The 15,463-nt window shown below is 43.4% G+C and overlaps 1 protein-coding gene across 1 annotated transcript in view; it reads left to right on the forward strand.

The window, feature by feature from the left end:
• Positions 1-15,463, forward strand: part of AGAP1 (ArfGAP with GTPase domain, ankyrin repeat and PH domain 1) — a gene marked incomplete at its 3' end in the record, with an annotated part of 314,049 nt that overhangs the window by 149,596 nt on the left and 148,990 nt on the right. Inside the window, exon 10 of the mRNA XM_031063812.1 lies at positions 4,115-4,207. Coding sequence (XP_030919672.1) covers positions 4,115-4,207 — 93 coding nt within the window. The remainder of the gene's footprint in view (positions 1-4,114; positions 4,208-15,463) is intronic.

Consider the following 15,463-nt stretch of genomic DNA (forward strand, 5'->3'; position numbering starts at 1 on the left):
CTTTCCTTCTCCAAGGCTAAAAAAAATGATGGACATTAAAATAACTTTTTTTTTCTTTCCAAACCACCTGCTTTTTTCTTCATTGAGAGGCCAAAAAACCCCAAAATCAAACAAAAAAAAATTAGAAATCTGCCTGGTGCAATATGGTTTTTGTTATGCAGAAGCAGTTAGGGAGATGCTAGTGAAGCCCTGAGTGAAGGTTTCCTTGGTTTAAGCCTCTTGCTGAAAGCTCTGGGATCTGTTGCAGGTGTAACTGTGGTTTCTAAGCAGTGTTTTGACAGGTCACACATGTCACAGCAAACTCAGAATGGCTGTGGGCTCTTGTGTAACTCCCTTGGGGGTTGTAGCTACATGTTACTTGTGTTTAGGAGCCCACAGCTTTCCTGTCAACAAGGAGAATTTATGTATTTTTATTCCAAAGGTGATATCATGCTCACTTCCCACATACAAACCTGAAAAAAACATTTCCTCAGACTCTGAGGGAAATCTGTGCTCTCCACCTTCAGCAAGTGGAACGTTTTGTCACCATTTTGGAGCTCTGAGTGACAGCACAGAGCCCCAGGGATCCTGTGTCCCTCCCATTTTCATTTAAACCCACATCTCCCAGTCCTGTGAAGGAGAGGAAATCATGCATTTGTGTTTGGGTACAAATGTATAGGTGGAAAACAACAAAATGAGTGACCTGGGAAGAAGTGCCCCATCAGCTTTGACGCCGATATTTGATAACAGCTGTGCAGATTCCTTCCCATTGGTGGGAATAAGCTGGAGCTGGGTGGGAGAATTGCAGAGTTCCCAGCCCCACTAGATGTCAGTGTCAGCCCAGAAACCAGCAGCAGTCAGAGCTCAGGAAGCAGAGCTGGGATGCTGCTGCATCCCTGCAAACATCCATCCATCCGTCCATCCATGGCCGGGCTGAAGGATGTGTGAGGGGCTGCCAGGGCTCTGCAGGTGCTCTTGGCATTTGGGAAACTGGGAATGGTTCAGTTTGGAGCAGCTGTACATTTGAGGAAGGGAGGAGAGAAAAACAGACCCATCTACAGTCACAGGAAAGGTTTGAGAAGAATGTTAAGTCAGCTGTAAACAGACTAAAGCTCTGGTTTGTGATAATTAGTGAGAGCCATATTTACTGACATGAGAGGGTGGTGATAGTTGTCTTAGTGTCTGATAACTGGGAAAAATGATAATAATTTGCCTTTGCAGATTTAGTTGTGTCTTTTAAGGTGGATGTAGTGAGATTGTTTAATGAGTTGCCCTGTAATCTATGTCGTGAAGTACTTAACACCCACTCTGCTGTAACCCAGCTTCTGTGCCAAGTTACAACCTGGAATTATTTAATTGAATAAATAGATAACTACAGAGAAAATGCTGCTTATGAACAGAGTGTGTAATTAAAGTATTTTACTGTTTAGCTCTGGGTTTCTTGCTGTGCTTCCCTTCCCAGTCACTTATGTCTTTATCTCTTACAGAATCAGATATGTTTCTGTTTAATAATTGCAAATTACCCCTTGTTATCTAGCACAGGTAATCTGTTTAGTGATCTTTAGATCTTCTGTTGTTGGAAGAGGACTGGGCTAAGTAGAAAATATTTGATTCTTCTTAATTACAGTTTTTGAGTTGGAATAGGGATGAGAATTTTTAAACTTGTTCAGTGCATTAAATGCAGCATCTCATCTTTTTATATTGAGTATTAATGTTTGTTGTAAAGAAGTTGTTACAGCAGCTGATTTCCTCCTTGAGTGATAAGATAGATGAAATATTAGAAGATTAATATCCTTTGTTTTGGACAGTGTGATAACAGGGACCACCAAATAATCTTGTATAGGCCAGGTGAGGATTTGAAATGCATTTATGAGTTTCACTGAGCAAGAAGGTGGTTCTGACCATGTCTGATCCCACAGACACTGGGTGAGGGAATTTCTGGCATAGAAAGGTGCATCACCTTTCCCACATTCAGTGTTACCTGTCTTACATATTTACAGAATTCCAAGGGAGTTTTTCAGACTTAAAATGAGCTCCATGTCTCAGTAGAGATGAATATTTTACTTTTGGGGTGCTCAGCACTGCTGATCTTGGTCTGGTTGTGCCCAAACTCAGATGTGACATCTTGGCCCAAGTTTATTTGTGGATTGAATCTGTGAGTGACTTCCACTGCAATGGGGAAATCACTCCAATGATATTTGTGCAGATGCTTTAATTTTTTCAGACTTTTTTTTTGGTTTGCTGGCACCAAGTTTTAAATAGAACCATTTATTGTGTAGATGTGCCATCAGAAAAAATCCTGGGAAGTGTTGCTCCAGCATGGTTTGGAGTGGATTTTTTTCTGCTAGGATGTAAGACATATTGTGTGTGTCATAGGTACAAAAGCATAAAAGATCAGATTTCTGTTTCACTGCACAATTTATCTTTATAAATAGCGGAGCGTGTGAAGAAGATTCTCCCCTGGAAAACGTTAGGGATTCTGTGACTACGAGCAGCTAGGAGGGAATCTGCAGCTGGAAGGGAATCTGCCCAGCAGAAATCCCTGCGTTTCTGTACTTTTGGCATTTACCAGTGTTTTGCACATAGATATTTCCCTTCCACGTGCAGCCTGTGATTTCCAGCTGCAGTAACTTTTAGGAGAATGGTGATGATTTAAAACCAGAAATGAAAAACAGCGCGTAGATATTCAGCCTGAATTTCAGAGGCAGGCTTCTTTCTCTAAAAAAAAAAAGTCAGATAAAAAAGAAACATTCAAGTTGACAACTCCCCTCCCAAGGATTTGGGCACCTTCACTGAGTTTCTTTACAATGTCACTTACGGGCGCCTTGCGCCATTGACGCTTTGTTTTGCCTCGTATTCTTGGGAAGTGGCACTTTCAGAGGCAGAAATCTGTCTTGAAGGGCAAGGAACAATAGTTATCCTGCACGCTGGATTTCACCCCTCCCACTTGTTTTGCTTGCTTTCGTTTGTTCTTTGTTTAATTCCCCGGCACGCCATTCCATTGCCCCCAACCATAGTAACTGGCCAACGGAGCCCGTTCCCGGCAGCGCGGCATCCCCGCTGCGCGAATGTGCTGCTCTTACTCGCACTCCTCCCTCCCCTCACGCCCCAGGGCAGCTGCTCCTGGGTTTTATTCTTCCTCCCACCCCTTTGTGGCACGGGGGAAAGGGGCATTAGCGATCCACGGTCCCGATTCAATTCTCCTCCTGATTTCGGCATCTCTTCCCGCCGGAGTGGGCTCTGGCGTGGCCGCGGTTTGAAAAGCACGCGAAACTGTTTTCCCATTTCCCATATTGTGTGAGTAATGTTCCCATTGGAAAGTAATGGAGTGAAGTTGTCACTTGTCAGCGCAGTTATTAAGGAGGATGACTCTCAGGTCTTCTTTTTGTAATAAAATAAATCCGTCAAAATCACCGCTGCGCCCGTGCGTTCTGTCGCAATAACGGGCTGCGATCTGAATAACTTCTTCACATTCCCATAGAACTTGATAAAGTCATGAAGGGAGCGCTGTGACCTCACTCCTTCCAGCCTTGGAGGAATCCAGGATAAGGCAACTCGGGTTTTAGACATTGGTAAAATTCTCCTCATGCTAATTTTTCCACACTGTGTTCAGATAACTTTTTGCAGTCACCGGCTTTTCTCGCAGTTCCAACTTTCTAACTGTCCTGAAGCAGAAAAAAAATTAATAAGTTGAAGTCCATATGGTCAAATCCAGCATTATAAAATCATATTTCTAAATAGTTGCTGACATTTCTAAGAGCCACACAGGTGTGAATTAAATGTATGCATGGCTATATTAAATTTTTTTAATGAGGAGATGGCACATTCATTCCACTTTGGAGCTGCTGTTGGAAACTTCAGAAACGTGTCCTCTGATGTTGTGGGTCTTCAGGCAGCGAAGCTGTAACTCTTTAAACCCAAATGCATTTCAAACTAGTGGTTGGTTGAAATTTATGGGTGGTGGATGGGAAATTTATTCATTTTTAGGATGGTTGTGTACTCGTGTAGATTCACTTTTGAGCCTATATTTACCTGCCAAAGTATTTTTTAATTGCCCCAGAAGAAAAAAAAAGGCAAATAAAAGCATCCTCTGTGTGCATTTAATGGAGCACAAACTTTTCTTTTCACTCTGCAGTCTCGGAAAGGGAGTGACCCAGACAAAGAGAAGAAGGTCCTGGAGAGCAGAACAGACAGCATTGGAAGCGGCCGTGCAATCCCAATTAAACAGGTAATGCCGAAATAGTTGTATTTTTTTTTTTTTCTCTTCCCTGCTTTCCATAGTTGGGAGACAAGACACACACCTCGGGTCCGGGCAGGCCGAGCGCCCCAGCGGCGTTTGATGTGCGCCGGTGATGAATGTGGAAGTCACTCACTTGACATCAATTAGGAGAGGTTCCTATGTGTATTAAAATAGGATCATTAGAATAAGAAGAGGGAAAATGTGACAACAGGCCTAATGAAGTGCAGTCTGCCGGCCTGCATATGGAGCGGGTTTCTAGGCTGTGCTGGCTTCAAAGCTGCCTTTGTAGAGGGGGCTTTGATTGGGCCGAGTGCTGCCAGGCGCAGGGTAAATCAGATCGCTCGACAAGAGCCCCTTGTGATGGCAGGAATAGCCTGATGTGGCCCTAATTTGCTACCACAGACGGACATCTGAACACAGTTTCAGGCTGCTCCCTAACAACGAGGCAATTAGTTGTGATAATCATGGCCGGTGTGTCAGCTGCGCGCTCTTGTTTGTAATTTGCTAATGAAGGAATTGTAACTTTGATTAGGTTCAGTTTCATTTAGACCTTATTATATAAGAGAACGTTTACAGCTGTAATGTGTGGCCTTAATTAAACTTTCTCATTACACAACAGGACTTGAAGCCGAGGATTTGTTTTGGTCTGTTTTTACTAGCCTAGATGCACTTTCATTAGCCTGGAAACAAGATGCTAAATTGTAGCTGGGAACACTCCTTTGAAAGGCAAAAGCAGTGCCAGCTTTGGATGGGAAGTATTTGGTGAATGAGATGATTTACTTGCTCAAATGAAATGGCACTGGATCCGTGTGGTTGAGATCTCCACATTCCCATGGAATGCTTCTCACACAGTTTCTCTGTCAGTGTTTGCAAGTGTTTACTCACGTGTTAGAGTTGCCTTGCTAGAGATAAGCTCCCTTTCTTTTCCACTTATTTTCTTTCCAGTTGTTTTGGTGTCTTTCCTGCCCTCCAGAGGCTCACTTGCCTCTCCTGATCTTCCCTCAGCCTATCCCTTATCTGCCAGGTAGCCCTGGGTGTCCTGTGTGGAGCTGGGCTTACGTATTTTGGAGTGTTTCCCGTTTTTCCTCTGTTTCTGGATGTGAGGAGGAGTTGATTTTGTACCCTTAACTATTAGCTGTGATTCTTCTTCCTAAAGTCATTCTGAAAGACCTTTTGGGACCATCAGGCAGCAAAAATGCTGTGGTGTGTGAATCTCTAGTAGGCAAATTTTAATCAAGCACGCTACAATCCAGAAGAGCAGTTTGAAAGCAGAGGAGTTCAGTATTTGGCTCTGCATTCAGGGGAGGAGATTCCAGGCATTTAAAGCAAGCTGCAATTTGATTTTTTGATTTTCCTACAGCTTTTGTATGGTACAGGATGGGTTAGACCGGCTGCAATCCTTTTGGGTAATGCTAATTAAACAAAAGTGCAGCTGAGAATATAAAACTGAGGAAAAGCTGTGCCAGTATTTATTCCAGGCATACATACTGTTCTTTCCTAAAATGCTATTGTATGGAATTAATTTGATTAAAAATACACTCGTAGGAAGAGCATTGTAAGGTAAACATTGTGAGTGTGATTGTGCCACAGCATGTTGTAAAGAAATATCTCTTACAATATCTGGAATTTCTGTATGGAAAAGCTCTCCTTGCAGCCCTGCTTGTGTACCAAACATGACCAATCTTTTGGGAACGTGTCCTCCTTGGTACTAAGCCCAATTATGGTAATTTCATTTTGCCACATACAAACCCTTGATGTGCATCCTCAGCAGGTCCATCCTGTTCTTTGGGCTTTGGGGTGGGAGTTTAGGAGGTTTTTGCAGTGCTGCAGGATGGCTGCTCCCAGTGGGATTTCACATCACTCTCAGATGTCAGGAGGATTTTGGAGGTCTGGTCAGTAGAGGTTCAGTTGCTGATACAGCCCCACGTTCTCAGGGGGCTCAACAGGTGCCAGGTCCTTGGAGCTTGTGGAGTTTGTGAGGTCCCCAGGATGAGGTGAGAGATGAGGAATCTGACTCCATGTTCTCAGAAAGCTGATTTATTATTTTATTACACTATATTAAAGAATGCTATACTAAAACTATACTAAAGGAAGAGAAAGGATACATCAGGAGGCTTAACAAGAATGATAATGAAAACTCGTGACTGACTCAGAATCTATCACAGCTGATGGTGATTGGTCATTAAGTAAAAACAATTCACATGAAACCAATCAAACATTCACCTGTTGGATAAACAATGTCCAGACCACATTCCAAAGCAGCAAACACAGGAGAAGCAATCACATAATTGTTGTTTTCATTCCTCTCTGAGCCTTCTCAGCTTCCCAGGAGAAGAAATCCTGGTGAAGGGATTTTTCAGAAAATATGAGTGACAGGAGCTCTCTGAGGCAGCAGAAATTACTGCTGGGAAAGTTGGTGCCTTTTATTTCATGCCTTAACTGGGAATAAGACAGAGGTGGAAGGAACTTCTCCACCTAAATATCTTCATGCTGCTGTTGTTCTTTAGATGAGAAACCCCTTCCATCGTGATGTTTTCTGTGGCAAATGGAGTCACAGAGCCTTCAGGTTGGAAAAGCCCTGTGAGATCACCAAGTCCAGTGTTGAAACAAGCACTCCTCAAGCACCACATCCTCATGGATTTTAAAACCACTGCCCGGGGCAGCTGTGCCAGTGCCTGACCACCCTTTCTGTGAAGAAATTCTTCCTAGCAGCCAACCTGAACGTTCCCTGGTGCAACTTGAGGTTGTTTCTTCTTGTCCTGTCTCTTGTTGCTTGGGATATTTGGGAATAGAAAGAGAAATCTTTTCAGGCTGCAGCATTCCCAGGATTGCTGTGGGAGAATAAAACTAAACAATAACAACAAAAAAGCTTTACCGAAAAAACCAAGCAAACAACAAAACCAAACCAAACAACACCCCACAAACAAATGATAAAACCTCCAGCCAGACCAAGTTCCTTGGAAGGCTGGAAATGTTGTGGGTTTGAGGAAAACATGGCATCTCTCCCAGCACTATGGAAGAGTTGCTGATCATTCTGGGCCCCAGGGATGGACCTGCACAGCTGCCAGTGGGTTTGGGTCAAAAGAAGGCAGGAGTTGCAACCTGCTCCTGCAATCCTGTTCTTGGTGCCTGAATCCCTGTGGGTTTAAGGGAAATCCCTGAGAGTTTGGGAGAGTTTGGATGGAGCAGCCTGGTCTTGGGGAAGGTGTCCCTGCCCATGGCAGGGTGTTGGAATGAGATGGGCTGTAAGGGCCATTCCAGCCCAAACCATTCCAGGGTTCCATGAAGGAGGTAAAGTTGTGAATAGCCTGTTTCCTTCCAAGGAAACACCTCATTCCTCCAGGGCTTTATCCTTAACTCCAAGCAGCCTGGTCAAAAAGAGTTAATGTTCTTATTCTCTGTGTCCTTTCTTACATGGTAAAGCTGATTTTTCACTGCACTGCTAAATTTGGTTTTACTGGGCTAAGCCATATAAAACTGTCCTGATGACCCTTCCTGCTCCCAGCAGAAACCCAAAATGTAAGCAGTGAAAAGCAGGCTTGTTTTTAAAGGGTGGATGCTTGCTCCTGCCAAAACATTCTTACAGTGAGTGAAATTTTGGGAAGGCAGGTTTCCTGGGGAGGTCCCAACACCTTGTGCATGCACAGCCACATCAGCATGTCTTAAATCCTGGACTTTTAGCAGCTGCTGAGAACTGGGAATGCCAGAAATTTAAAGAAATTACACAAAATTTCACTTGTGTGCTATTTAAAAATCTTGTGCAAATCAAACAGAGTCAGAAAAAGTCTTGAGCAATATTGACTTCAAGTTAAAATCCACAGGAAGTTCTGTACTTCTGAGAAAGAGGTGCTTAAACTAAGAATATTTAAGCTATTTTCTGTAGCATTGCTAATAATACTCTTGAAGTGAGCAGTTTGCTCTGGTTGGAGAATCCTCCCTCCAAACCCATTTATTCTGGGAAAGAAATCTTGTTCCTGGTAGCCTGAGTGAATATTTTGAAGAATATTTTGAAGCACACATTGGGCTGCCCACTTTTGGGGAATTGACTTTCTAGGATGGGAGGTTTTGTAGCGTTTTGGGAAAATTACTTTGGTTTTTGTGGGTTTGGGAAATCTTTATCAGTAGGGCATATTCAAATTATAAAAAAAAAAATGCACACAACAAGAAAAATAAAAGCAAGAAGCTCAGCTCAGCGGTGAGGGGGCTTGTCATGTATTAATTTTTCATTGCTGTGGAGAATTGTACATACATAATCACTTGATTGCAGTGGGAGTTAGCGAGCTCCTATGGTGTCATTTGCATAAATCTTGTTAAGTCAATGGCAGTTAATGAAGTACAAATGAGCCTGGAGAAGGTGACATGCAAATCGTGGGTGGCAGATGGGAGGTCTGTTTTTGGGATGGCAGCTGTGTGCTCTTTCTTTTTTTTTTTCCTTTCTTTTTTTTTTTTAATTTTTATTATTTTTTCCCCTCTGTCCTGCCCCCATCCCCCCCAGACTGGAGTGTAAATAAATACATAAGAGCTGGCCTTGACTTTCTGCTCCCAGCCCTTCTCCTCTTTGCCCTTTGCACTTAATCCCAGATGCTCACATCATTACACACTCCAGCCATATAACCTCTGCCGTTCTTTTACCAAAACCTGGCCAAAATCAGTGCTTGACACGTTGCCTCCACCCTTGGCTTAGCCTGGGAGGTGCTGCCCCTCTCGTGGCCCCAAATTGCTGCATCATTTAGGGATGACAAACTGGAAGCCTGGCTTAGAAATAAATGTTCTAATGGTTAGTGCTGTATTGATGACACAGTGAAAAATTTGCCATCCATGACTTGCAAAGGTGAACTTCAGAATCCATTCCCTTCCCTCCGTTTGCAAATGGCTGGATTAATGGAGAAAGTGGAATATCTTATTCAGGCTTTACTTTTAGGTGATATTTCAAATGACCTTCTTTGCCTGCCAGCTTGGCATATTTAAGTACATTAAAGTAATCTTAATGAAATTAGGTATTTTGTCTTTTTTTTTTTTTGTTCTTTTACTCTGACCTAAAAATGACAAATATTTTTTATGTCAAGGCACGGGGGGTGGCATCACTGATTTGCTATTCATGAAGAAGAGGGTTCCTTGATGTACAAGTTACAGTTTTTCCTTAAGATGGGCATAAACAAAACTGCCACTTCCCAATGTACATTTTAATTTAAAAAAAAATCATTAAACTCAGCCAAAGTAACTTTGAAGATGCTCTCATCAAATGTCAAACCTGGCATAAAAAACCTGTCACTTCTCCTCAGCTCCTTGCAGGTGTAGGTCAGCGTTGCCTCTTTTTTAGTAGTGATTTTCTACTTCCTCTGCCTCACTACTGATTTCCTAACCTCATTTTTGACTAGGTTACTCCTAACCTCATTTCTGTTCATTTTTAGCCCTAGCTGGGATGTTTAAGCACCAGTTACGCAAATCTTGCATGGAATAACACCCAACACTCTTGTTATCTTGCTCCTTCACTGAAGCAGTGAGATCACCCTACCTGGAGCCTGTTTTCCCTTAAAATACCCACAGCTGTCTGTCCAGCTGTGGGAGCATTCAGCAGGCATGGCAGTGTCTGGGAAATGGCTTCTGAAAAGGGATCATCTGCCACATCTGCTCAGTCAGAGTGATGTCCTTAGTCATCCTCACTTCCCACAAGAGCACCCCAGTGCTCCAGGCAAGTGTCACATCCAAGACTGGCTGTCCTCACAAGCAGCAAATGCTCTTTGCTCTTTCCTGGCTGCAAATGTTTACTTGGAGTCCACCAGAAGAGAGAACAAACAAGCAGTGATCTTAGCAGCTCTTCCTGCTTAATTCATGTGACTTGACAGGGTGAAAAAAGCCATCTAGAGGAACAGGACAGACAGATGATGCTACAGCCACTGGTGCCAGGGCTTATCTGATGGCTTCTCTCTTCTCTCTGAGTTCAACATCAGGTTGTGCTTTGAAATAAAAGTGGCTCATGCAGGTAAGGGCCAAAAGCATTTCAGGAGGAGGATGGCAGCAAACATGTGGAGGGACCCAGAGCCCAGGATTTGCTTGCATTCCTTACAGCTGTGTGGTTCTGCACTGAGCCCCCTGTTCATTGCACACAGACCCAGCCCCCTGTGCTGCTGCTTCTGCTCCAGGACACAGAATCCCACAATGGTTTGGTCTGGGAGGGCCTTAAAGCCCATCCAGTCCCACCCCTTGGGCAGGGACACCTTCCACTATCCCAGGTTGTTCCAAGCCCATCCAACCTGGCCTTGGACACTTCCAGGGATCCAGGGGCAGCCACAGCTGCTCTGGGCACCCTGTGCCAGGGCCTCAGCACCCTCACAGAGAACAATTCCTTCCCAATATCCCATCCAACCCTGTCTTCTACCAGTTTGAATCCACTCTCCTTGTCCTGGCACTCCAGGCCCTTGTGAGAAGTCTCTCTCCAACTTTCTCCCCTCAGCTCCTGGAAGGAGCCTTCTCCAGAACTCCTGTTTGTGTGTTTCCTTCCTGGTGCTCAGGTAGGTTTGTGGACTTGTTGTTTCAAGCCAGGGTTGGGAGTCTTCAAGGAGCAGCTTTGCCAAATTCAGAGCTGATGTGATTTACAAGGAACTGGCAGATGACATGGTTTGATTTATTTATCTCCAGCGTGAGGTGTAATTTCCTCTGTCACACGTCTGTCTAATCACAGTAATCAGTCTCCAGATCAGCTTGTACAAACACCAGGGTATGGTTTTGAGCCAAATACTCTTAGTGCTGAAATCTTCTGTGTAATTCCTCTGCAATTGTTTATAATCAGAACATACACATTTTGCTGGCTTTTTTTTTTTAATTAGCTGATTACCAGTTATAAAATGTTTTGTACTCACTGTGGTTCTGTAAATTGTTAACTGGTTGCTACCAGTATAATTAAATATTTCAGAGCACTTGGCTATGGTTGCATTGAACTGTGAAGAAATAATGTTATATAGCCAATCAAAAAGAGATACTTGTAAACTCATTTAAAGCGTCAGAGTGTGTTAGGACTATCGTGGTGATGCTTATTGCAGGAGAAATTAAAGATACAGTTTTGTGCTAAGAGGCAATACAGAAATTAGTTCCTGAATTAGTTGTTAATTGATTTGGTAATTCCCTGGGGTCTGCATGCTCTTTTTTCCTTTTTCGTTGTTGCATTCAGTTAACAGTGACTATTCCCAGTGCACTTGAAATATTTTTTCCAATTAGATCAAATGTGCCCTTACATCAGAAGAATGGCTTCAGCTCCATGTACCTGCCTGGAATAATGTTTAATTTGACTGGGAAAGCCAGGTTTGTGGGTTTTTCCAGTTGATGAGTTGCAGATACCATCCCAAGAAAAGCTGCAGTCCTTAGAATTTGCAATAAAATAGCAGTAAAAAGCTCACCTGGACATCTGGAGCCGGGAGCTCCTGGTGTTAAACCCTTCCCTTGGCCAAGGATGTGGTTCCCAGTCCAAGGGCATGGCCCCTTCTGCCCCTTGGCCACAGCAGGCAGAGCTGGGCATGACCCTCAGCCTCTCTGATTGAGATAATTCCTCTTTTTCCTCATGCATCCGTTTGTCCTGCTGGATCCTCCCATCTGCTCCCTCCTGCTTGCTGGAGTTCACTGGTTTCCCTTCCTGGCATGCCTGAGGGTTGCAGGAAGGAGCTGGAGTTTGGTCCTTTGGCTTATCAAGATTGAATTTTTAATATGTTTCTTTTAGTCTCCTAATTTTTCAGAGTCCCTAAAACATGAGTTTTCTGTTTCACATCTGATAAAATGTTGTTATTTTATCTCTAAACGCTTTAAATACCCAGGACTGTCATGCAGTGATAGTCCCAGCCATTCTTAGAGCAAGGTGAGCCCTCTACAGCTGTTCCACAGGTGCACTTAAGGATCCATAAATGAAATATCATCAATGAACTTCTCAGAGAAATTAACTTTCTGTCTTTTCTTTTTATTTCCCATGGCTGTGACCCAGAGCCAAGTGTGTATTTAAATATTTATTAGTGTTGATTTGGGCAGGGGGCACACAATTTCAAACACAATATTCCATTTATTTGTGTGACCCAGCCTTCCAAGTGAGCAAAGGAGAACAGTGTCTTGTAGGGCAGTAATGGAAAGTAGCCAGATCACCAACTTAAAAAACAGAGGGAAATTTTGTGTTTTATAAACGTGTTTCCTAAATTTTTTACGTGTTAATGTGATATGGGGTCATAATTGCTTATGGCTGCCAATAAGGAGTGTTCAACTCCATCCTCCTTATTTATTTAATTATTTACTTCAAATCCTGTCCAAATGTAATGCTCTTGGTGTTTTGTGAAAGAGACAGGGACAAACCTGTGGGTTTGAGTAGCAGCTGATGATTTCCTAGCTGGCACATCAGGTGTGATTGTAGCTCTTGCTCATCCTTAAGATTCAAGAGGAGACATTGCAGCTTTTGTTTGGAATAGAGTGTTGATCAGGTTGAGCATCCTTGGAGAGGCTGTGGAAGGAGAATGGAAGCAGGCAGGAGCAGAGTGCCAGGAGATCATCACCCTCTGCAGAAATAGTAGTGAAAGATCTTCTCGTACCTAAAATATCATCTTTTTTTTAAAAGGGGGGGAAGATCCCTATTGTATAAAAGGAGCAGCTGCTGCTCTTTAGCATAAACCAGTCAAGGATCTGTTTTCCAGTGTTCATAAGAGAAGGGAGAGAGTATTTGTATTTTTCTGAGGCTCTACCATGATCATCTTCCTCTTATGCCTGGTGCTGCATTCCAGCAGAGCACAGGCTCCCCCAAATTCCAGGATTTTGGATCCACTACCAATGCAGTGAGTAGGGCTGGAGCCTGCAGGAAGCAAGCCAGGCAGTCTCTCTGGTGAGACTATGGAGGATTTAATACATTTGGGATGTTCTCATGCAAATCCTGGAGTGCCCATGGGCCAGAACATGGGGAAGAGGTGTCAGAGGAGGAGGGAATGAGCGAAAGCAATGGAGGTGTAAAAGAGAACATCAATAAAAAAAGCTGTAATATGACTTTAAAAATTTTATTGGAATTTTCCAGTGCTGAAATGGTGTAATATATCAGGGTGGCATGTCAGTGTGACATGCAGAGTGACAGCAGTGAGGGCACTGAGGGATCTTCACTGCTGCCCTGAGGGTCTGAGCTGGCCCCTGGCCAAAAGCCTGTGATTAGAGATGGTGCTTCAGTAGCTGCATCTAGAAAATGCTTTACAAGATGCAATCTCTTTATTTGAGCCACCTTCATCTACCCAGGCAATCAAAAAAAACCCTACAAATCAATGGTATCAGTCAGTGGCTGAGTGCATGAGTTTATAACCACAGAATCAGAATATCCAGAGCTGGAAGGGAGCCACAGGGATTATGGATCCAACCCCTGGCTGTGCACAGACACCCCAACAATCCCACCCTGGGCATCCCTGGCAGTGCTTCCAAATGCTTCTGGAGCTCTGGGGAGCCTGGTCAGTGCCCAGCACCCTCTGAGGGAAGAACCTCTCCCTGATAACCAACCTAAAGCCCTTCTGAGCTGCCAGAACTCCCTGCAATCCCTTGTGTCAGCAGCAGCTCAGTGCTGGCTGTGGGGACATCCCCAAATGAGCCAGGAGAGCAGGAAGAACCAGCCTTTTACTTATTTTTCAGTGGGTGAAATCTGGAATGAGAATGGGTTGAGTTGGAAGAGACCTTTAAGGATCACCTGGAGCCAATGCCCAAATGAGCAGGGTGCCCATGCTCTGGGCCAGGTGCCATCTAGCACGATGGGCTCGCTCAGGGAGGCAGTGGGAAAACACCTTTGTTCTGAGGAGAATCCATGCACATCTGGGCTGGCTTTGGTGGCTGCAGCTCTTTCTCCCAGGGCCGCAGGAATTAGTCCTGAGGAGCGACACCAGAAGATTAAGTAGGAAGCTTCTGACAGTTAGCAAGTGAGGCTGCCCGATAGACTGGGGTTGACACAATGATTATTAATATGTTGTAAAGATGTTTTGGGGATTCCACCATATTTGTATGGTTGCCAGCAAAACGTTGACAGTTGCATTGTGGTTAATAAATTCATTTAGATTTATAAGCATTGTTTACAGAACCTGTTCGCCTGCTGAAACTCTAACAGCATCTGTTCCTTCGTACTAATTAACTGCTAATTACGAATGAGCTTTGTGTGTTTGTCAGTATAACTGGCTCATGCATTTTGTAAGGAACATTAACAAATTGATTTACATAGTGGTAAAGCAATCAAAAGAGTAAACTGAACAGCACGCAGTTAAAGCCCTTTAGCCTAATTTTTTGAACAAAGCAAACTTTGGGCATTCTGAGTATTTTCATCATTCTTTTGCTCCCATTTAATTGTGTGGTAATTGTGTGTGAATCTGCATTGGGGGTGTTGGCCCAGCATCCCTAGTTTCCTGGTTTATTTTGTGGGTTTGTTTTTCATTTTCAAGCGTTGGCACTTCAGCGTGTGTGAGGAAATATTTTCCCAGAGCATAGTGAAGAATGGCAAATTAAAACCAATAAATGGCATGAAAAAGGAATATTGCTTGGGGGAGAGCAGGGAGTGTTTGAAACTGAGTGTCTGGGTACTCTGACTGGTTTAGATATTTGAAATATGCATGGAAATCCTTGCACTTTGGTTTAAATACTGTTTTCTCTAAACCAGCTTTAAAAAAAAAAATCCTGTGACTGCAGTAATTATCAGCACATCTTTAGAACAGTCTCAGCAGCCAGGCCAGATGTTGGTACTTAAATATTTTGAATTTAAAGGGAATGATTGGCACAGGTTGGCCAGAGAAACTGTGGATGCCACATCCCTGGAAATGTTCCAGGCCAGGTTGGACAGGGCTTGGAGCAACCTGGGATAGTGGAAGGTGTCCCTGCCCATGGCAGGAGGTGGAATTTCTATGGTCTTTAAGGTCCCTTCCAACCCAAACTTCTCAAGGATTCTATAATTAAATTGCAATTCTTAGAAATAAAATCTCCATTTATTTTGCATGAGTTAAAACAGGGAGAAAAATCTTATAATTTAGTGCTTTGTTTATTGTAAAGGATCCTTTGCATGGTGATAAATTGGGAATGGGTGTCATGATCAGATGCCCTGGATATATTTCACTTACAGACTTCCTAAAGCTGTAAAGCTTGAAATGAAATTTGTTACTACTGTTAGGGAGAAGACTAAAGTAATGCAAACACACACTTTGGGGTTTGGTTTTCCTGACCAGAAGCTATTCCAGTGAGGAACAGACAGAGTGGTTTAATACAGACTAA

This window comes from Geospiza fortis, unplaced genomic scaffold, assembly GCF_000277835.1.
Source record: "Geospiza fortis unplaced genomic scaffold, GeoFor_1.0 scaffold179, whole genome shotgun sequence".
Taxonomy (NCBI): domain Eukaryota; kingdom Metazoa; phylum Chordata; class Aves; order Passeriformes; family Thraupidae; genus Geospiza; species Geospiza fortis.